We start from the raw sequence: 21,989 nt of genomic DNA, 5'->3' as shown, positions 1-21,989 counted from the left end.
GGTATTTTTAATAGCACATTAACGATACACAGTTAACAAATGGGAGAAAATCACAAGCTGCTTAAATCTTTGCTTTTGCGCTTTTCCTCCTTGCTGTGTCAAATGTGTTCACTGCTAGTGTATCTCAGTAGCTCTATCAACAGTCAACAGATGCAAGTGAGGCTGATCATGAATTTGGTTTCACACACACCAATAAGGGGAAACCAGCAATAAACAAAGTAACAATTGGTAGTTTGCTAAATGCCATTTGCTCTGCCATCAAGGTTCAGGACCGTGGGGACCCGGGCGCAGGCGGGGAAACTCTGCACGGGAACCGCGCGTCTTGCTTCAAGCGAACGTGGTGAGAATGATTACGAACGGCCTGTTTGTCTACTTCTGATCAAAGAGGTCTGTTCTAATCTTTAAGAACGAGCGGGGCCTTCACTTGGTCAGCCACGTCCTTGCCGTTCAGTGCCTCGACGATCGCGAGAGCGAACTCAAAGCTGGTTCCAGGCCCGCGGCTCGTGAGGATCAGGCCGTCCCTCTCCACACGGTTCTCGGAGTAGCTGTAATGACCTTCAAAGTCAGAATGGGAAAGGGTTACATCCCAGTGTGCTCTGCCGGACACCAGCGAGTACCACTCAGCAACTCCATGCCCTGATACAGCAGAGGATTGGTCTCACATAAATTCAAACAAACCCCAACCCCAAACCGCCACACTGTGGCTGGCCACCGGGAAACCACCGGGAGGCAGAGCGCGGGCAGCCTGGGGGCGAGGACACCCAGCTGCTGACGTGACACACAGCAATACACGCGGGGTAAATGCACCTGCGAAAGACCTCCTCCGTGTGAGGCTGAGTGGGAGGGAAGGCCGACCGTTCACATTTCTGTCTCCCACAAGGGCTCCAGAGGCCGCCCATACACTGACACACGGACGGGTAAGCAGAACGTGCCCCCCAAAACGCGCCGCCTCGCTAGGGGGATTATTTTGAGCTGAAGACATCTGCGAAACAGCCAACGCTGGGAGAGGCTTTCTTTGAACCCCCTCTCCGGCCTGAACACAGGTCCTCCTTGGCTGCCGTGTGCCCTCGGGAGTCCATCAACCAGGGAGGACGGACTCGTGTCCCGGGAGAGGAGACCACAGGTGAACACCACACCCACACTGTCACAAACGATCACACCTCCCATCTGTTCTCCCAAGGGCCCCTTCATCTTTCTTGAAAATCAGTTATTCTCTCCTGAGAGGCCTACCTTCCCTTCCCCTTCTCTACAGACTGCCTGTCACGCAGACTCCATGTCAGAGACCGCCTGCCATGCGAACTTTCTATCATACACACTCCGTGTCATAGACCGCCTGTCACGCAGACTCCGTCACAGACCGCCTGTCACACAGACTCCCTCACAGACTCCTATCATAGACTGCCTGTCACAGACCCCCTGTCACAGACCGCCTGTTATACAGACTCCTGTCACAGACCGCGGGTCATACAGACTCTTGTCATAGACCGCCTGTCATACAGACTACCTGTCACATAGACTCCGTCACAGGACCGCCTGTCACAGACTCCCTCTCACACAGATTCTATGTCATACAGACTACCTGTCACACAGAGTCCTTGTCACAGACCGCCTATCACAGATTCCATGTCATATAGACTACCTGTCACAGAGTCCCTATCACAGACTGCCTGTATCTCTCTTTCTCTCTCTCTCTCTCTCTCTCTCACACACACACACACACACACACACACACACATACTCTGTTGTCTCAAAAACAAACAAGCAAAAATTACACAGGACACATAGGGAGGGGGAGAGGGAGACAGGTGGAGGGAGAAACCACATTCATTTCTTGGGGACCCCTTTCCTTCTGTGTTCCCCAATTGGCTTTTTGGAGACAAATACAATAAAACAAGAATGTGCTTCTCCTATATTCGAATTCAGTGAATGATATGACATCTGGGCAAATCACAGCCACAAAGCTGGGCTTCCTCGGCATCAGCTCCCCAAGGCCTCACCCTCCGCACAAACAGTCATCAAACCCTGCCCGTGCACAGACCGACCAGGCCCAAACTCCTCAGGAGCAGCAGTGCCCCCACGACCTGGCCCCCCACCTTCCCCAACCTGTCCCCACCAGGCTCCCACCTGGCGCTCCCCAGCCCCGCTTCCACTGCGCAGAAAGCTCTTCTCACCTCCTCCCACCACCCCTCAGAGGAGGGGTATGGGATCCCTCCCCAGAGCAGGCCCCTTGAGGTGCTCCACCAGCGCCTCCCAGCACTGACACGATATGAAAACAGTCTTCTTGTTTACTGTCTGCTCTTTAAAAGACCGGGCCTCCGCCGGCCTTCTGTGGCCTAGAACACTAACGGTACCGTGGAGGTGCCCCCAAGTATCGGGTGAACCTATGAACAACACACCTGTTCTCTCCTCCCCGCACCTGCCCCTTCACGCAGGCTCTCCGCCTGCCAGCCCTCTGTCCGGCTGCCCTTCCCTCCACTCGCTGCTCAGCACCACAGAAAAGCTCACCCTTCCAAAGTGCACATCAGAGCATATCCCGTTCTGCCCCCAGGAGGCGGCTTTGCCAACTTCCTCCAGCACCTAAAGGTGACCCTGTACTCCACACCCTGGTGGGCATACCCTCTGAGTCAGACCTGCACAAAGACTTGCCTGGAAGGAACCAAACGGGAAGACAGAAAAGAACTGCCATCCTGGTGGGAGCTTATGGTGACCTGGGTGCGGAGAGTGTTGACAGGGGAGAAACGATGGTTTGAGAAACCTCTTAAGAGCCAAAATGCAGGACTGAACATGGGGAGGTGGTGACGATGACTCCCGGCTGCCTGTCCCGGGCAATGGAGTGGGTGTTGGGGCCACACTGATACCACTCTGCTTCTGCTGTATTCACGAGCTTTAGAAACCACGCATTGATGTTCACTTCCTTTCCAAGTGATCAAGAACCCCTAGAGTAGTTTATACTTTACTATCCTCATTAGAAATCAAGTCACCCACTAAAATAACGGAATACAGCACATCACAAGTTTCCTAGTTACCCTACCATAGAAGAAAAGAGGGTCTGGTTTGAAGGGAAAAGGTTTTCAGAATCTAACCCATTTACTGATGGTTAAACCGGGCCAAGGCAATTTTAGATGCTAAACCAGAAAAAACTGGCTGGGTCGAGTCTTCCAGAGCTAAGAGATGAACTGCCCAGACTGCAGCAGTGTGAGGCAATTTCTAAATGGCTCACCGAACAATCTCTTTGTGGGCAAAATATGACAAACACAGCTTAAACTGGTTAAAGACCTTTCAAGGTTCCACAGTTCTTTCCACAATTTCAACCAGGAAGAGCAAAAAAGACTACACTAACCAACCACCTCCACCTAGTGGCAGTGATGGACCAGGACAACGCGCATGTGCGGCGACCCGCGAGCCGGGTGCACGCGGCGACCCGCGAGCCGGGTGCACGCGGCGACCCGCGAGCCGGGTGCACACGGCTCCGCTGATTTGGATTTGGGAGCTCTGCAAATTTACACCCCACAGCCAATTGGCATAAAGCATTAATCATAAATTTCTTTTTAAAGATTTTTTTTTTTAAGATTTTATTTATTTATTTGACAGAGACAGAGATAGCGAGAGCAGGAACACAAGCAGCGGGAGTGGGAGAGGGAGAAACAGGCTTCCCCCCGAGGAGGGAGCCCGATGTGGGACTCTCCTGGGATCATGACCTGAGCCGAAGGCAGACGCTTAACGACTGAGCCACCGAGGCGCCCATAAATTTCTTTTTAGCTTTAAGCAAGCACCCCAAATCCAGAAGTCTCTTCAGAGAAAAGGCAACTGGACCCGAGGGGTCAGCACCAAACAGTGGCTTTTACCGGGACACCTCTCACCCACTTGGTCAGTGGCTCTGCGACAGCAGAGTAGTTGCCATCCAGACCCGAAGTCCCCGAAAGCCCAAAATATTTACTCTGGCCACTTATGGAAAAGTCACTGACCGCTGAGCCCAGCAGCTCTGGGTTCAAATCCCAGGGCTGACGTTAAGTAGCTGTCTGATGGCTCTGAGCCTCACTTTTCTGTAAAACGGGGAGGGCCCAACCCTCCCAGGACTGCTGTGGGAGTCCAGCCCCGTGGAATAGCAAGGCCAAGGGGTGGTGCCATTACAACAGATGGCAGCCGGGTGAGGGCAGCCTGTTCACTGCCGGGCTCCCAGCACTTGGCCCAGAGCTGGGCACTTACCAGCTCTCCCTTCCCCCGCGTGGGCTCGTGACAGGCAACGTTCTGTGGGCATCACACATAGTAAGTGACTCAGGGGGCCTGTCAACAGCCCTGTGAAGCAGGGGCCACCGGTATCCTCAGAGGACAGGTGAGAAACTGAGGCTCGGCGGTGGGGGAAGGAGACCGCCCACAGCAGGAGCCACACCCACACTGCCTGGCCCCAGGGACGCAGCTCCTCCCGGCTCAGCCACTCGACGGGGCCTCCAGATGCTTGCTAGCACAACGGGCAGGGAGGAACTGAAGAGGCTATTAAAGTCACAATTTCTTCGTTTAAAAACTGAGAAATAGGAAGACTGTGTCCTTCTAACTGGATTGCTTATCTGAGCAAAAATTTCACACTTACCTACTAGGTACGTGATGAGGACAAGGAGGACCAGACAAGCCACCCAGGAGGTGACGAGCTCCGCCTCTCGGAGCACTCTGCAGGGGCAGATGTTTCAAGCATTTTTTTCCTCATAGCAGGACTTAATGGCTGAACTCAATACCTCGGAGCTTAAGCGGGTATGGGAGCCTCCCTGAAGACAGAGGTGGGCCTGAGTTCCAGCCTGACTCTGGGCAAGTCGCCTGGCCTCTCGAGCCAGAGCCGGTTTCCTCACTTGTGAAGTCAGTAACCTGCCTTGCTGGGCACCAGGGCCTGGGAGGCTCCAGGGAGATAATGCTTGTGAATGTACTTTATAAACCCTGAGAGTTAACAATCTAATCTGCTTCTATTCCTAATCAACCTCAGTGTTCTTGAGGCATTACAAGAGAACAGACACAACAGATCTACCTTCAGATAAAGGAGGAACGTAGCCTACTACTTGACCCTTCCCCCAATATGTCGTAATGACTAAAGGAAGCCTGATTCCGATCTTTCCAACTCTCCAAAACCTCTCCGTTAGCTCCAAGTAAATTCTATTACTTTTTTTTTAAGATTTTAGATGTAAAGATTTTATTTATGTATTTGACAGAGAAAGATATACAGAGAGAGAGCGAGCAAGCACGGGCACACGCACAAGCAGGGGGTTGGGGAGAGGGAGAGGGAGAAGCAGACTCCCTGTTGACCAGGGAGCCCGATGTGGAACTCGATCACTGGACCCTGGGATCATGACCCGAGCCGAAGGCAGGTACTTAACTGACTGAGCCACCCAGGAGCCCCAAGTAAATTCTATTTCTACATTAAAAAATGCCCAGTAGCCAGAGCCTTTGGAAAAAAAAATCACTTTTCACACAGATGGTTTTATTGACAACTTAGTATCTTTCTAGCAACTAAAATAAAGTTATAGGTTTTCAAGAAAATACTACTTTGGACCAAATTTAAGAATATTCAGAATGTCCAAGAGCAAGAGCGAACCCTAATATCAACGGCGGATCTGGGGCGACGATGCCATGTCAGGGCAGGTTCACGGACTGTAACACGGGTACTGCTGAGGCGCAGGAGAGGAAGATGAGGAAGACGGTGGTGCACAGCCGGGCAGGGCATGTGTGCGAACTCTGCACTCTCTGCGTCCTTTTGTTGTGCACCTAACACTGCTCTAAAAAGCAAGGTCTGTTACTTAGAAGGAAAAACCCAGTGAAAATGCACAACTCGACTTGGCTGTAAAGCCAGCGTAAGCGATGCTACCCTGCCCTCCTTTTTGTTTGAGTTCAGTATCAGCCTCTAGCAGGACTGAGGCAGGGAAGAAAATGCAGCCCCGGCAGAGCGGTTCCCAAATCAGCTGCTGATGTTACTGTGTTGTCTTTTTGTTTGTTCACTGAAATTAGGCTGATGTTTTACCCAGAGCCAGCCACTCCGTCTCTTTGCTGGCTGAATGCCAACCGAACCACTTCTGGCTTCTAACTGGAAATTTCAGATGCTCACACTAGTGTGAGCTTTCTTTCTCTTTACAAGTTCCTGGGTCTCCGCCTCTCTGTTACGGGCACTCCAGGGAGAGATGGCAAAGGAAGACGCCACCTGACAAAAGACACTACCTGGTTGGTGTTCTGAATCTCATGCTGAGAAGTGGTAGCTCTTATGAGGAAGGATCAGTCAGTACGTAGTTGTACATTCAGATGCTTGGTTATACAGCTTTGGGTGAATTATACATTGCCTTCTATTTAAAGATATGCTTGATAAATGACCCCCCCACACACACCAGAGGATACAATCTTAGGTTTAAAAAGCTGCAGAACAATATATTTAGCAGATCTGAGTAAAAACATTAAAATACAAAGGATAATGAGTATGTGCAGAGAAAACTCTAGAATTACACAGGGAACTTTCTAAAAGAAGTTACCTCTGAAAAGCAGAAAGGGGGTGAGGAAGTGAGAAAAGGCATATTTATGTTTTGACTTCATCCTCCTTTCATACTGTTTGCACTCTGTACCACAAATAGAAATTGTTTTTATAAAAATAAATTAATAAAAGTTAGCTGTCTAGCTGGTATTTATAAAAGAAACATGCCACCTAAGGGAGCAGGTGGGTGGCTCAATCGGCTGAGTGACTGACTCTGGGTTTTGGCTCAGGTCATGACCTCAGGGTCCTGGGATCAAGCCTGGCATCGGGCTCCCTGCTCAGCGGGGAGTCTGCTTGTTCCCCTCCTTCTGCCCCTCCTCCCTCCCCTTGTGCTCTCTCTAAAAATAAATAAATCTAAAACAAAACAAAACAAGACCATGTCACCCAAGGAAACAGACCCGCCACCCAGGAAGAGAGCAATATTCACTTTACTTTGGACTGCGGGCAAAAGGGCACTTTCTGAAATTGCTGTTGAGGTTTAAAGTTTACCCTCAGGCCACTGGCAAAGTGTTTAGTAAAATATCCTAGTTAACCTGGCATTTCATAATCACTCCCATCTAGGACAACTGGGCCCCTGGCTGGCCTTTGCTTAGCCCCTGAGCCCCCGGCAGGGCGCACACAGAGACAGGTACGCACCACCTCTGCCCCACTGCTCACTCCCCCTCTCTGCCCTCTGTCTAGCTGGAACACTTGAGAAGAAAGCAAGGAACAGCCTGCATCTCAACCCAGAGTCTCTCTGCATAGGGTTATCCTGGGTGGGAAACAATGCTAAATAGCAGCTTTCTGAGGAGATCTTTCTGTATATTAAAATAGAAGCATATACTTACTTCCATTCATCATTTTGTCTTTAGCAAGTGGGTGTGTTGTAACTTTGCTTCCAAAACCTATTTCATGAGCCAAAAGAGCCGTAGGACCTGTAAAGAAGATTAATAAAAAGACTTAAGGATGGATACAGAAAAACCAATGGTTTAAAAATTGCAACAGCAGAAGTATTCTTCAAAACCAGGAGGCTCTTACCTAAAATATACTTATGATTCTGAAATTAAACACTTTTTCATATGAGAGGTAAAGTATGTTTGTAATAAACCATCTGCTGAGCACATCAGGCAAAAGTGTACAAACTCAAAATACTTCAACGCCCATCTAATCAAATCACACTGAGGAGCATCCAGATAAACAGAGTGTGACCCCCCGCTCAAGGAACGGTAAGCAAGGGTCCCAGGGGTCCAAGGAGGGGAGACCACCAACGCCTTCCTCTTAGCACATGAAAGGCAGCTGGTGCTTTCCCAACTTCTGGACTTGACTACTACCTCACAGACTAATTTTTTCTACTTGAAAATGAAAGATGAGCACACATTCCACCATCTACCCACCCAAACATCCCAGGTGGTAGGATTAGTACAATCAACAGGACATTGTCCAGCCCTGCGAAATGCCCAGAAGTCTGAGATATAAGAACACTAGTATTTCTTTATTAAAAATCACTTAAGACCATGCACAAATGTCAGTTTCTGATCCTCTAAAATATGCAGTTGCTAACTTGAGACTTTTATCCAAATGTATTCACTGAAAATGACCAATTTCATTGATAATCACAAGCATATTTCATACGTAATGGTCCTCAAATAAGGCCTAACACAAAAAATATCTTATAAACTTTGTTGTTACCTTAAAACTTTAAAAAGGTAGTTACTCTAACTTTTTTCCTCCAAGCCTCACACCACACGTAGAAAAACATGCTTTGGAACAGCAATGTAACCTTCAGAATGGGTTGGGGTGCCGTGGCTAAGACCTGAGGACAGAGCCTGTGCGCTTTAGCTTCAGCCAACGCATGCACCTGCTCTCACTGACCTTTCATTTATCAACACAGTTCCAAGGAAAAGGGAGTTATAGACTATACCTACCGGCTAGATCACAGCTGCTGTTCACAGGAAGATCAACAAATACTTAATTACATAAGCCTTCCGCCTGACATCAAGCCAAGTCCCAATTTATAGCTCCTAAATCAAAAGCCTTAAATAGATTTGATGTCTCTCACTACCTTACTTTTACGCTACACACCTGACAGCCATGTATAGTGGCAAATTTTAAGTCTGTAAAGTCTGAATAATTACCACTCAATTTTTATTTGAATAGACTCATCAGTTACCCTGAATTCTTACTTTGTAAGATTTTTAAGAGATAAGAAATAATTCCCTACGTGATCTTGTAGTTGAAAGCAAACCTCAAGAGGTGATCGTACAGTGAGTTAGGAATTTTTAGGCTGCTCCCTTGAGCTGATAAAATTGCTGCCTACAGTAACGTTAATAAATTTGTTTCGGTTGAATGCAGGAATTCCATGATGCCTTACTCGTCATGGTAAGCCCGTAATTACTGCTTTCTGGGGCTTAAGAATCCTATTTGGAGAATTCGAGAAGAGATATTTACCTGCCATCACTTGAAATTCTGGTGGATGAAAATGTTGCTGAGTCTGCAACAGGGACCCAGCGAGCTGAGAGCAGAGGGCACCACAGGCGGGAGCCCCCTGGGCCGCCACAACACGGAAGCCAACAGCGCCACCGTGTGGTGATGTGCAGAGAGAACATCACAGTCATCCACCCCGCCCCACAACCATGTCCTGGAGCCGGTACCCAGAGCCAGGCATCTGACAACTCCTGGACCCTTCACCTCCAGGCTCCTTTTCCTCCCCCACCCAGAGTGAATGTCATTTTATTTTATCAAGATAGTCTCCGTTCCAGTTTCTGTCTCAGTGACTCCATACCATCCCTCAATACGAGGGGCTAAGAAGTCTTTCAGTCTAGTACGCAGTTCCCAGTTCCTAACTGCAACACTTAGGAAGCATCCTATTTTTCATTACACTTCCTATTTTTGGCCGCACCCAGAAGAGCAGTACAGGATGTTCAACAATACAAACACAAGGCGAGAGTGCTGTTTACGGCTAACGTCGATTTAAGGGATTACGAGGTCTGAGCTCCTTAGCATGACATTCAAGCTGCCTGAGCTCGCAACAGTGAACCAGATGTGGCTAATAATTCTGCCACCTTAGTGACACAGAAGGACAAACTGACATGTGGTTTCTTCCTTTCAGCAGAGTCTTAAGGGAACAAATCCACCCCAAACCCTTCCTTTCTTCCTTTGGTTAGAGAACCTAAGAATGAGGCTGTGGCCACAGTGACTGCAGTATTCTTCAGTGAGGAGAAAGCCCTGTGCTCAGAGGGCAAGTCAAGAGGCTGCTGCTGACTGGAACCTGAGGACAGGGCCCGCCAGGGTGGCCACCTCTGAGGTCCTCAAACGTCCGGGTCTTAGGACCCCTGAGCTTTTACGTGGGTTACATCAATCAGTAACTGCCGTGTTAGAAATTAAAACTGGGAAATTTTTACAACACAACAATACTTGAGCATACGTGTCACGCCCAAATGATGGCATCGTCCCACTCTCATGTCACTCCTGTGAGAATGTGACGGAAAAGGGCAAATAATGTCTTAGTATCTGCTTTCACCTTATGACCCCCTTGAAAGAACTCTTGAGAATCTCTGCTGTAATTATGCAAAGTCCCCAGGCTCCCTGGCTTATAACTTCTTTAATAAATCCATCGTACTGAACAAAACATCATGTCATTTTATCTAACCATCCATCTATTCATTTATTTATTTGCTCTTTTGACAAAGATTTCATAAAGACCAATAACAAAGAAGGCACTGGCCAAAATTATACTATGGAAAAAATACAAGACGCCAGAATATCATGACACTGGAGCATGAAGACTGGATTTTACAATGGTATCAGAAAACAAAATATTAAGTTTCAAAGATGTGGGGACATCTATGAAGTACCAACGACCTTCTTCTAAGTTACGTGACAGATAACACAGTGCCTAAGATCTAAATTTTAACACTGAGGGTCAGGCAGAAAACACCCCGAGGCCTCTGAATCCGCAGGGCAAGCACAGGACAGAGCTGTTATGTTTATGTCTGACCAATTCTTGCTGACTGGGTGCTGGCAGATACACTTTCTGGCACAGAGATTTGCTGTAACAAGCTGTTTACTGAATTCCAGAGGGCGTTATTTTCCTCAGAGGTCAACCAAACACGGAAACCACTAAGTTTCACAGAACACAGACCAAAAGCACAGAGAGCTAGAAAACAGAACAACTGTACTCATTTCTGAAATGACACCAACTTCATGCCACCCAAACTAAATATGCCAATATGGATGCCCTTCATGCTTTGTGAAGGTAAAGAAGTATTTGGAACAAAATCTTCTAATTTTTGAAGAAAACCCAACAACACATTTTAACACAGGATGGGTCTGCACGTTACCTGCACAGATGGCAGCTATGAGGCCCTTCCTTCTTTCTTGTTCCTTCAGTATCTCCTTCACAGCAGCAGACTATTCAAAGAAAGCCCAAACATATCAAGTTATCATGAAACCACAAGTTCAATCTCCAGCTGGAAACTCTGGGTGAAGATCTCGCAGTTAAACTAAAAGCAGATTCTACCTATTTTATAACAATATTTCTAAATCATAATTAGAAAAATTATCAAATTCATACTGTTTCTACATTGTTAGACCTAAGCAAAGCATTTATTTTAAGAGAAAGGCATCCTTTTTTAAAAGATGTTTAAAGATGAGATGAGAAAAGCAACTGCCCTTGGGCAAATTGACCCTTGCCATTTTGTGCTTCTGGGAGAAAGAAGGAGGAAGGAAGGGTATGTGGTGTTTTGGGTGTTTTCAGATGGCAGAGTAAGGAACACGGTCCAGCAGAGTCCCACACATCAGATTCGACCTGCTTTGTAAGCTTCTGTCTGCCATGCCCCTCCCTCCTCTCCCGCTATTCCTGCAGGCTGACTCCTCACAGAGGACTTCAGTGAAGAAGCAGTGGCCTCGTCCGATGCCATTTTTCACCCCCACTGTCAGCTCCCGGCCCCCAGCCCCATGGTCTCTTAGCTTTTTACACTTAAACCTTCATGAAACACAAAATTAGATTCATTCTTCTCCCGCAGACTGCAGACACAGAATCTGTTCACGAGTAATTGTTCCACCAATGCCACTTACTCACGTGGTAAATGTCACTAGAGATGTTTTTCTTAATTAAGCCAGAACACCATTTTGCTCATTTCACCTGCTCCTAGTTTATTCCCAACCTCCTTCCTGAAATATTTTAGTAACAAAACCAACACAACACAGGCAGATGCTGAAATACTTCCTCTATACGGTTTTTACCTCAGATAAATTCTGCGCACCCAGATTGCCTCCTGGCAGAACCACTACGTCATAAGGTCCCTGTAGTTAAGAAAAAAAAAAAAACGTAAAAACATTTCACTGGAAATGTGCACTACAGTGATAGTCCAACACTTTCCTATTTTAAATGTGGATCAGAGCAAAAAACTGTTCACAGAAGAGCAGTTAAATAAAGGAACGTGTATCTCTATGATGCAATGTTGTTGTAACTAGCAAAAAATCTGAATATAGTAACACGAAAGGACATCCATGTTGCAGAATTACAGGTGTAGCATGATCTCATTCTTTAAAAAAAAAAAAAAAGGGGCATCTGGCTGGCTCAGTCGCTGGAGCATGTGACTCTCGATCTCAGGGGCTGTGAGTTGAAGCCCCATGTTGGGTACAGAGCTTACTTTAAAAATTTTTTAAAAAGGTATGTAGTTGTGTGTATATGTCCCCAACATACATGTGACACACATGTATGGTCTGCAGGTAATCACAGACAAAAGAGGCAGCCCAGCTGCTTCTGGAGTGTGGTGTGGGACGGTGGCGAGGAGACAATGAGAAAGGGACATTTCACATTTGGACTTGGTCTACACTGTATAGAGTTATTTTTTTCAACAAGAATGTACACAGTCATAAAAATAATTAAAAGAAAAACAAATTTTAAGTGAAAGGCACAGAAAAAAGTTTTTACCTCTATGAAAAGTAGAACTTAGGGGAGAAAAACAATGGCAGTATTTTAGTGTCCCAAACACCCAACATCCCAAAAACCTACTGAGTCCAAACTTGGTGAAATTATGAAATGGAAATTGGTTTAACAATACTTTAAGATGTGAAAAAAGATTTTTTAAAAATGTAGTCACTCAGCAGATCACGAAGTGACAATTTAGTACATAGGGCAACACATACTGCTTAGAATTACTCTTAAAGACAATGAACATTCTACTGTTGTTTTAAAACCAAGCAAAACTACAGACTAAATAGAAAGTGTGTGTAGTACAGAATTTCTTTCACTCCTTTCAGAATCTGAATAAACAGACACAAAAGGTGACCACTGTTCTAAAATACCCAGACACCACAAGATGAAACAGAACAGAGAAGAGGGACTATTTACCTCTACTCAGCCACTGTGAACATGCTATTTATAACATTTCAACAATTCCTACATAAATACCAATACTCCTATACTCCACAATCTGGCACTGAAATACGTGAGCTTATCAGATAGAAATAAACTGTTCTCTGTGTGAGGACAGCCGAGCATGGGACTCACGCTCTGGGCTCCTTGGCAGGGGACAAACGGCCGTCCACAAGCTGCCTCTGCTCATTTTCCTGCCCCACTGACACTCCAAGAGCATAGGCCCACTGTCCTATCACACTGGCCATTAAGCAGTGAACTCCACGGAAGGGTAGGCAAAAGCGCCTGCGCACTTTGGGGTGGGCTTACTTCCGAGGAAAGGGACCTCAGCTCTTGACATATTCCCAAGTGTCAGGTGCCATCAAAGATGACTGTCAAGAAAAAGTGGCACAATTTAACTAGAATTCTTACTCCTCCCCTAATCCCACCACTAATCAATTACGAGCTGTTCCACATAAAATGAATCACACAACTACGTCTGTGTCACTGAAAACGGAAAGACAAAAAGCAGCTTTCGAATAAAGAATAAGAAATGAACAGGCAATGTGGCAGTTGATTCCTTGTATCAGGTGATGAAGTTGATGTAATGCGAGGCAAAGTGGCCTTCGAGGCCAGAGGAACACCGATGAGAGTGTCCCACCCACCCACTGAGCACAGGCAGCAGGGAACTGCCAGTTTCCATGGAAACAGAGTGGAAAATGGCAGAGTCCTCGACTTCCCAGGGCTTATTATAGTGGGGAAGACATCCCAGCAAAGTTGACTTTCTTAAAATAAGTCTGTGCTAACAGCCTGAAATGTAATCAAAAGACATTTGAAGAACCTGAAAAGAAGTCATAGGAAGGAATAATTCCAGGTCTGGAGAACAAACCTCTTTTTTTGCATCTTCCAGACTGGCATCAGGACAAATGACGACATCTCGGCTACACTGTACTGGGTCTTTCCCAGCCAGACCCGCGATGGTGACTTTAATCTAAGAGAAAGATGTCCTCACATTTAACACTGAAACATAAATTTAGAGTAACATTTTCACAGCTGTTGTTTTAAAATAACTTGGCAGGAAATACTGCAACAAAACCATGCTGACTTTAAGCTAGTAAGTTAGCTAAATATAATTAATAACTAGGTCTATCCCAGTTCGCCTGGGACAGTCCTGATTTATAGATGCTTTCTTGGTACCCTGCCTGGTCACTGTCCTTTCTCCCACAAGTGTTCTGCTTTGGGCGATCATCCTGTTAATAATCCATCTTGCAAAGTTATTGTCGCTATTTAAATCTCATGGCATTTCCTTAAGATAGAAAGACAAGTTAAAACAATGAAATACTACTTTAGCTTGCAAAAATTAACAAAGTTAATAAAACCAAGAGCTGGTACTGGGAAAATGGGAATTTTCCTATACTGCTGGTGGGCCCACGTTGGTACTTTGGGGAGCCATTTGCCAAAATCTGGTAATGCTATCCTTTGGCCAAGCAATTCCACTTTCAGGCATAAAATCAGGAAAAACTGCCACACGTTTGCATAAGGAAACCTGTACAAGAATACTCGAGTATTATAATGTCCTGAAACAGTGGAACAGAAGCATGGATAGACTGCAGCACATTCATATAACATAATAATAGGCAGCAATTTTAAATAAACAAACCGGATCTAGATGTGTCTTCATTCACGAGAACCAGAGAAATGAAGGGTTAAAAGACTTTGGGGTCAGACTGCCAGGGTCGAAGTACTGGCTCTTTTCCTTACTAAGTTTACAAACTTAGCTAGTGTCTCTGTGCCTCAGTTTCTTCAACTGTACAATGAGGACGGCGATAACTCATAGGGTTGTTATAGGATTTAAGCAAGTTTATGTAAATGCTTAGAATGACACCTAACATCAGTAAACACTATTTAAGTGTTCACTACGGATATATATAGAGAGAGAGAGAAAGAGACACATGCAAAATACAACTGCAGTCTAATGCTATTTTGAAGACATGCATGGGATGGATACACATCAATGAGAGGACAGTTATCTCTGGGGCCAGAAGGGGAATAGTACCAGGGAAATTTACAAAGAGTGCTCTGCAATGCTTTATTTCTTTAAAGCACCAGTTCCTCAAGAAGTGGGTCTACAAGAAATATGGGAAAATGTTAACAAGTATTAAATGTGGACAGTGAATAAACAGGTAATTATAATACACTGTGTTTTTGTGTGTTTGAAATATTTTATAAAGTACACTGAATATTATTTTATTAAGAATGACTGCAAAACCCGTGGCACGGGTGGCTCAGTCGTTAAGCATCTGCCTTCGGCTCAGGTCATGATCCCAGGGTCCTGGGATCGAGCCCCACATCTGGCTCCCCGCTCGGTGGGAAGCCCAATTCTCCCTCTCCCACTCCCCCTGCTTGTGTTCCCTCTCTCGCTGTCTCTCTGTGTCAAATAAATAAATAAAACCTTAAAAAAAAAAAAAAAAAGACTTTAAAACCCAAAAATGTTTGAAAAAGGGGAGGGCTAGAAAACGTTGGGGGACTTACTCCAGCTCGCCTCATGACATCTACGGGGATGACTGTCTCCATCTCCTCTGCTCCTTTGGCCAGGATGACCAGAGCTCTTTTCGAAGCCATTTTTATGTTGTATTTTTTAAAGACTTACTTAAAAAAAGAAGAAGAATTTCAAAAAACTTTGCATTGCAACCTTAAAATAGCCCAAAACTTCAAGTTTAGGAACATTTTTAAGCAAAGTAACTAAGTGCCTCCTACGGAAAACGTTCTGATAAACAGAACATGAAAAAAGCACTTTAGGGTAATACTGGTTTACACATTCAACTGCTGTTATTTTGAGATGCGAACACAGTAAGGTTGCTAGCACGTGTTAGCACTGTTTGGATTTTCTTTTACCATGTTTGTTCGTTTGTTTGTTTTTTAAACAAACCCAATATACAATAACTTATTGCAACCAAAATTTTCTACAACACAAATACACGGGTCTTGCATTTCACAAAATGCGGGGAGAGTCTTATTTTGGAAATACTATTTCAGAGAAACGACTAAACTTAATTTCATGGGCAAAAAGCTACAGACACAGTCTTTAGCAATGAGCCGGTGAGATTTTTGGGGGGGATTTTCTTTTAAGTTCCAGTAACTGCACTAAAAATTCTGGAACGTTAACAGTGCTAAATATTTCACCTTTTTTTAATGATGTAGAAAGATGGGAATTCCCCCACTAAACTCAACCCAACTGGACCCGCTCTTTACACTTCGCTCTCTCGTTGTAGAGGGCAGCTGCCAAGCGGGGGTCCGAACAGTTTTTAGCCTGTTCTTTTTGTGGAGTTTGCTGTCCATGCAAAACATACGCTAATTGAAACCACTTCAGCAAACACAGCATTGACCAGTTGCAAACTGGTGGGATGCCATGCACACAACCCCGGAGAATACGAGGCCGTTCCGTTTGTTCCTGCCGGAAGGCCGCACACCCCACAGCCGCGGCGGGACCCCGTCTCCGGCGCCCCCTTCCAAGCCCGCCCCGGGCTGCCCGTGGCCCCCTCACCACCCGCAGCGTCCCCCATACCGCGACCCGAACCTCGACTCTGTGCCCACAGATAAGGAACCTCGGCCCCTTCGGCAGCAATTCCGCGCCGGGGACGACCGAATCACAACCGGACTAAACGGGGACGCACACGAGCACGCACGCACGCACGCACGTCGCCCGCGCTCGGGCCCTCAGAAGCGCACTGCGCAGACGCACGCCGCTAGACTTCTCGTTCTGCCCCACCCCTCGGTACTACGCAGACGCCCGCCGCGCAGACCCCTCCATGTTCTCCCCCTCGCCCCCCCGGCCCTGCACTGCGCAGACGCCCGCCGCGCAGACCCCTCCATGTTCTCCCCCTCGCCCCCCCGGCCCTGCACTGCGCAGACGCACGCCGCCTGGCTTCTCATTCGGCCCGTCCCCCCGGTACTGCGCAGACGCAAGCCGCCCAGGCCCCACCTCCTCCTGCACTGCACTGCAGACTGGTGCCGCTCGCTCGCTTACGTTACATCCGGCTGAACCCACCTAGGACAGCCGCGGGGGACGGCCGGCCTTTCCGAGTCCTCACTGTGAGTCCAGGGATGTTTCCATTTGGAACACCCAGCACCACGAGAATCCCGCTGGCTCACGCGCCCTCACGAAATCTCCCCCGCCCCGAATGGCGCGGTCCGGCCCGCTGCCGGCGCCCGCTGGAGTTAACCCGCTTGTTGCCGCAGCCTGGAGGCGCGCAGTGCCCTCGGGAGCTGTGGCGTTTTGCTGTGAAGGGGCGTTTTCATGGAGTGGCGTTGTGCCTTCACGCTTCTTCCGCGCACTCGGTTCCCCTTCCCTGGAGCACTTTCCCGTGTCCCCTCCGACCTATTATGACTTAAAGGTGTTCCCGATCTTGTGTCCCCCCACGGTGGGTCACCGGTCCCCTGAGCCTGTGCGACTCTTAGCATTTGTGTGCGTGTGTTAATTTCACGTGTGTTAGTTTCTCAAGGGTGTTTTATCCCAAAGATCCCAGTGCTGCTTCTGCACCCACAGGATTAGAGCACTGCTGAGCACATGGACCTGATAGTTATATTGAACAGTCCCCTTGTCCCCATCCAGTTCCATCCCTGCCCCCAGGCTCCTTGCGGGTAACGTTATATTAGTTTCCTGAGCATCTTTCCAGGATTTTCTTATGCAAGCACAAGAAAATACATTGTTCTACTTCTTTCTCATAGAAATGTAGCAGACTATATACATTGTACTGTCCTTCTCTCCCTGCCACCACTTTATTAAGTGAATATGTTGGAGATCTTTCCTTATCAAAAGGAACTTCCTTTTTTACAGATAGTATGCCATTGTGACATGTCTCATAGTTTATTTATCGGTGCCCTACTGATAACACTTAGTTATTTCCAGCTGTTTTTTTTTTTTTTAAGTAGATTGTCCGCCCAGCATGGAGCCCAACCTACAGCTTGAACTCTCAACCCTGAGATGAGGAAGACCTGAGCTGAGATCAACAGTCAGATGCTTAACCAACTCAGCCACCCAGGCGCCCCTGGAGTCATTTTATTGTACAGACAGCATTGCATTGAATCACCTTATTCATATGTCCTGCTTGTGTAGGTAAAACTGGAGGGTAAATTCCCAGAAGTGGTAAATACATTGGAGCAACTCCATACAAGTTGAGTCACTTATCACTCTTGCCAGTAATGTGAGGTCAAACAGTATTTTAAATATGTCGGTGTTTTTGAAATTTCAGTTTAGCTATTAAAAACATTTATTTTCAAGAAATAACTTACATTCCTTTGTTAGTTTACAGAGCACTTTAATATATTTCATGAGATCCTTACAATGATGGTTAGAGTGGTTTTTAATAATTTTAAGAATTGTAAATGTATAAATTGCAACACTGCATTGTGCAAAATTTTTAAGTGTCTTTAATCATTTGGCATTTTAAGAAAACATTTTGGGAGTTCTGGAATAACTTCATCTTCTGTTATTTGCAAAGGAAGCAGGCAAAAGCCACCCCCTTTCAGTTTTGAAGTATGGTGGGAAGTAGGCAAGTGGTCAGATGTGTGTTTCAAAAACCAAGGAGGGATTTAGGTAGATGAAGGAAAACCAAGCGAAGATGGGCTGTTGTGTTCCAGTGCCCGGAGTAAACTCTTATAAGGAGACAAGCATGCTGGTGGCTTGCTGCAGCATGAGATAGCCAGCACAAAACAAAAATGGCAAGACAGTCTTCGTGGTGAAAGGGAGAGAGAGAATGAACCTGACTTAACACTCCTGAGACATCTGGATCACCATCAAGATCTGAAATGGACCTGGGTCAGCATCGATTTTATCAAAGAATACATTGCATGCGGTGTTTACAACTCAAGTATTGCTTGTGGTGGATTATCTTTTAGAAATATTCACCCTTTCCTCTTTCACCTTCTGAGTGGAGGATATTCCCTGCCCCTTGACTTTGGGTTTGGCCTTGTTTATTTTCTAAGGTTTTTACTTTATTTATTTGAGAGAGAGAGCAGGGGGAGGGGGCAGAGGGAGAAGCAGACTCCCTGCCAAGCAGGGAGCCTGATGTGGGGCTCGATCCCAGGACTCCGGGATCATGATCTCCGCTGAAGGCAGACGCTTAACCAACTGAGCCACCCAGGCATCCTAGATTTGGCCTTGTGTTAGCTAACAGAATGTTAACAGATGAGGCCTGAGCAAAGCCTTGAAAAGCATTGACCTGGTGACCAGGCTTGCTCTCTTGTACTTTCGCACTGTTATATGAAGAGCTTTCCTCCAGGCCTGCTGCTGCTGCCCATTCAGCCTGGGTTTAGAATGAACACCTGTGGAACCTGTACCTGTGCCCGAGGCAGGCACCACAGCCAAATGGCAGACTGTAGTACTCAGATTTTGTTATGCCACGATAGCTCAGTGATAAGGCTTTAAAAGGCTCTTAATGAAAAACAGCAGTCTTCTGACTCAGTCCTTTCTACCCCTCAACCCTGCTTTCCAGAGGCAAATATTTTCAACTCTTTAAATTATTTCTTGTAATTGTCTCAATACAGTTGACCCTTGAACAGCATAGGCTTGAACTACATGGGTCTGCACAGACATTTTTCGATGAACACAGTTCAGTACTCTAAATGTATTTCCTGTTATGATTTTTCTTTTATTTGAGAGAAAGAACGAGCACAAGTAGGTGGAGGGGCAGAGGGAGAAGCAGACTCCACGCTGAGCAGGGAGTCCGACAAGGGTCTCAATCCTGGGACTCCGGGATCATGACCTGAGCCAAAGGCAGACGCCCAACCAACTGAGCCACCCAGGTGTCCCTCTTATGATTTTCTTAACATTTTCTATTTTCTGGCTTACTTTATTATAATAATACAGTATATATAAAATATAATGAACAAAATATGTGTTAATTGACTGTTTATGTTATTGGTATGGTGTCCAGTCAGCAGTGGACTATTAATAGTTAAGTTTTGGGGGAATCAAAAGTTATATGCAGATTTCTGACTGCACAGGCTTGGGGGATAGGGGGTGTTTGGTAGCCCTAACCCTTACATTGTTCAAGAGTCAACTGTATTTTTAAACAATATGCTAATACTGTTATTTTTCCTTATTGGTTTAGACATTATATATTAACTTCCTGGGAAACATACTTTTCATCTCACAGCTGCAGAGGTTGGAGTCTGGAAGGGTGAAATGACTATAAAAGGTCCTGCAGAGTCTTGGTCAAATTCAGATATTCTGATACCAAAGTTCACACTCTACCCACCATAAACTCTATCAGTATTACTTAATAAGTCCACAACACCCATGACACTCTCTTAACTTTCTAGTTCATACCTATTTCTCATCACACATTTGCAGAATAAAACAAAACATTAAACCATCCACCAAAAAATGTTGCTCTATTACTGGCAGTGAAGACACCTCCTAATTCAGTCCCTGATTTCCAGGCAGAAAAACCTCATCCTATTCACTATTTTTTTTATTCAACATTTGACAAGTCTTTATGCATTGTAAGAAGTGCAAACTAAAAGTCTCTGTTTTCAGGGAGCCTAAAATCTCCTTTTTCTTGTAGCACTTGCAACATTTAATTAAAAGATACTGTTCTGCCTTGGTGAGCTCCTAATCCAGCAATGGAGAAATGATATTGATAATGTGAGTGAAGGAGTTTGGGACATGCTACCTCCAAATATGTCACCTTGGCATATTGATTATTTTGAGCTAAAGGCATTTTTTTAAACAACAGGTGCAAGAAAGGCACTCAGATTCCCATTTTTTCATCCTGAAAGCAGAAGATGAAACTCTCAGGTGAGAACTGCGCTTCCAGTGCCGAGAGGAAAGAAACAGCACCAGAGAAGCACTTGAGTCTGGAAGAATTTGCACATGGAGACCTTGTTAAAGTAACTCATATTCCTTTAGTCTCCCTGTTTTACTTTACTTTTCCACAGTTGCCACTCTTTGTTCAACCCAGTATGTAAACATTAGCTTTGCCACCTCTTTGGGTCTTCATCTTCTTATGAAGGCTCCTGGGTCTCGTAAAATTTGCATTAAATAAATTTGTATGCTTTTGTTCTGTTAACCTTTTATGTCCATTTAATTCTCAGGCCCTGCCCACCAGAGACCCTAAGGAGGTAGAGGTGAAATTTTTGCCTGCCCTACGTTAACAAGAGCCACCAGTGGCCATTCTGATCCTGGTTCCAAAAAACAACCCTCCCCCAAAGTAGACTGGTCACAATAAATATTAAAGAAACTGCTGCTGGGTTACTTATCTTTCCACGCATCCCTTACATTTCGCATCTCATCTCACTACTCATTTTCTATGAATGCGGATGTGTCTTTTATCTCAGTAAGTACTTAGCATCTTGTCTTTTGTTTGCTCCTCTGTTTCCCTCTAATCCTGTGAACTCAGTAGGACCTTCCTGTCTTCGTCACTACTGAATCCCTACCATCTACTACAGTCCCTGGCACATAGCAGGTCCTCAATAAATACTTGCTAAGCATTATCTTAGTTTCACCCTAAAGATGTTCCCTCCTTTGACTATCGCTATAGAGTAATAGTTTATATTTGTAGAACACTAGAGTTTACAATGGGGCTCCAACCAATTTCTTATTCCTATTTTAATCTTTTCCACAACAAATTCATCTCGCCAGACAGCGAATGGGAAATTTCATGTGCAGCGGATAGGGTCACTTTATTTTCACCCTTTCCTAGGTTCACTAAAAAGGGCGAGGGGCTAAATTGCAGTTACCGGGTATAAGGAAGGCATTTGCGGCATTGAGTAAAAGTATTTTTCAACATCCACTAAAGGCTAGTTCGGGGCAAGCTCCAGAGAGGTCCGGCAGAAACGGCGAATTTCACCTCCGAGCCCCCGAAAGGTTAGGTCTGCGAGACAGGAGAAGAGTGGGCGAGCCCTGACATTTGAGGCAGCGCTGGCGCAAGGGGGAAATTCTGACACCGAGGTCTGTGAGGGGCCCTGGGGGGGTGGCTTCGCCTCTGCTCCCAACGGTGTGAAAGCCCACCGAGCGTGGGCCACCCGGCACCACTCCTACCCCCGGACGGGCGGCCAGAGGCCGGCTGCCGACCCGCAGTGACGTCAGGCCCGCGCCGCGCCGCAGGGGGCGGGGCGGCGCGCGTTCCCAGCAGCCCGTGCGGCGCG

At 46.2% G+C, this 21,989-nt stretch overlaps 1 protein-coding gene and 1 long non-coding RNA gene across 6 annotated transcripts; one reads left to right on the top strand and one right to left on the bottom strand.

Moving 5' to 3' along the window:
- PARK7 (Parkinsonism associated deglycase) lies at positions 1-16,945 on the bottom strand. 5 transcript variants are annotated; one of them, XM_021683410.2, is made up of 7 exons: positions 16,888-16,945; positions 15,372-15,484; positions 13,729-13,830; positions 11,723-11,782; positions 10,819-10,888; positions 7,327-7,413; positions 1-555 (listed from the first exon to the last, which is right to left on the bottom strand). In XM_021683410.2, the coding sequence occupies exons 2-7, from the start codon at positions 15,459-15,461 to the stop codon at positions 395-397; spliced, it is 570 nt and encodes a 189-aa protein (XP_021539085.1). In that variant the 5' UTR covers positions 15,462-15,484; positions 16,888-16,945; the 3' UTR covers positions 1-394. The 5 variants fall into 5 exon arrangements, with proteins under 5 accessions (XP_021539085.1, XP_021539083.1, XP_021539084.1 ...); XM_021683408.1 differs by lacking the exon at positions 16,888-16,945 and adding an exon at positions 16,417-16,581; XM_021683409.1 differs by lacking the exon at positions 16,888-16,945 and adding an exon at positions 16,405-16,580.
- Positions 16,946-20,367: 3,422 nt separating this feature from the next.
- On the top strand, positions 20,368-20,964 carry LOC110574644. The gene is made up of 3 exons (XR_002479974.1): positions 20,368-20,487; positions 20,579-20,732; positions 20,937-20,964. It is a non-coding gene; the product is annotated as an uncharacterized LOC110574644 (long non-coding RNA).
- The last annotated feature ends 1,025 nt before the right edge of the window (positions 20,965-21,989 follow it).

Source organism: Neomonachus schauinslandi, chromosome 4 (genome assembly GCF_002201575.2).
Source record: "Neomonachus schauinslandi chromosome 4, ASM220157v2, whole genome shotgun sequence".
Classification (NCBI taxonomy): Eukaryota; Metazoa; Chordata; class Mammalia; order Carnivora; family Phocidae; genus Neomonachus; species Neomonachus schauinslandi.
This window is presented reverse-complemented; position numbering and strand designations above follow the sequence as displayed.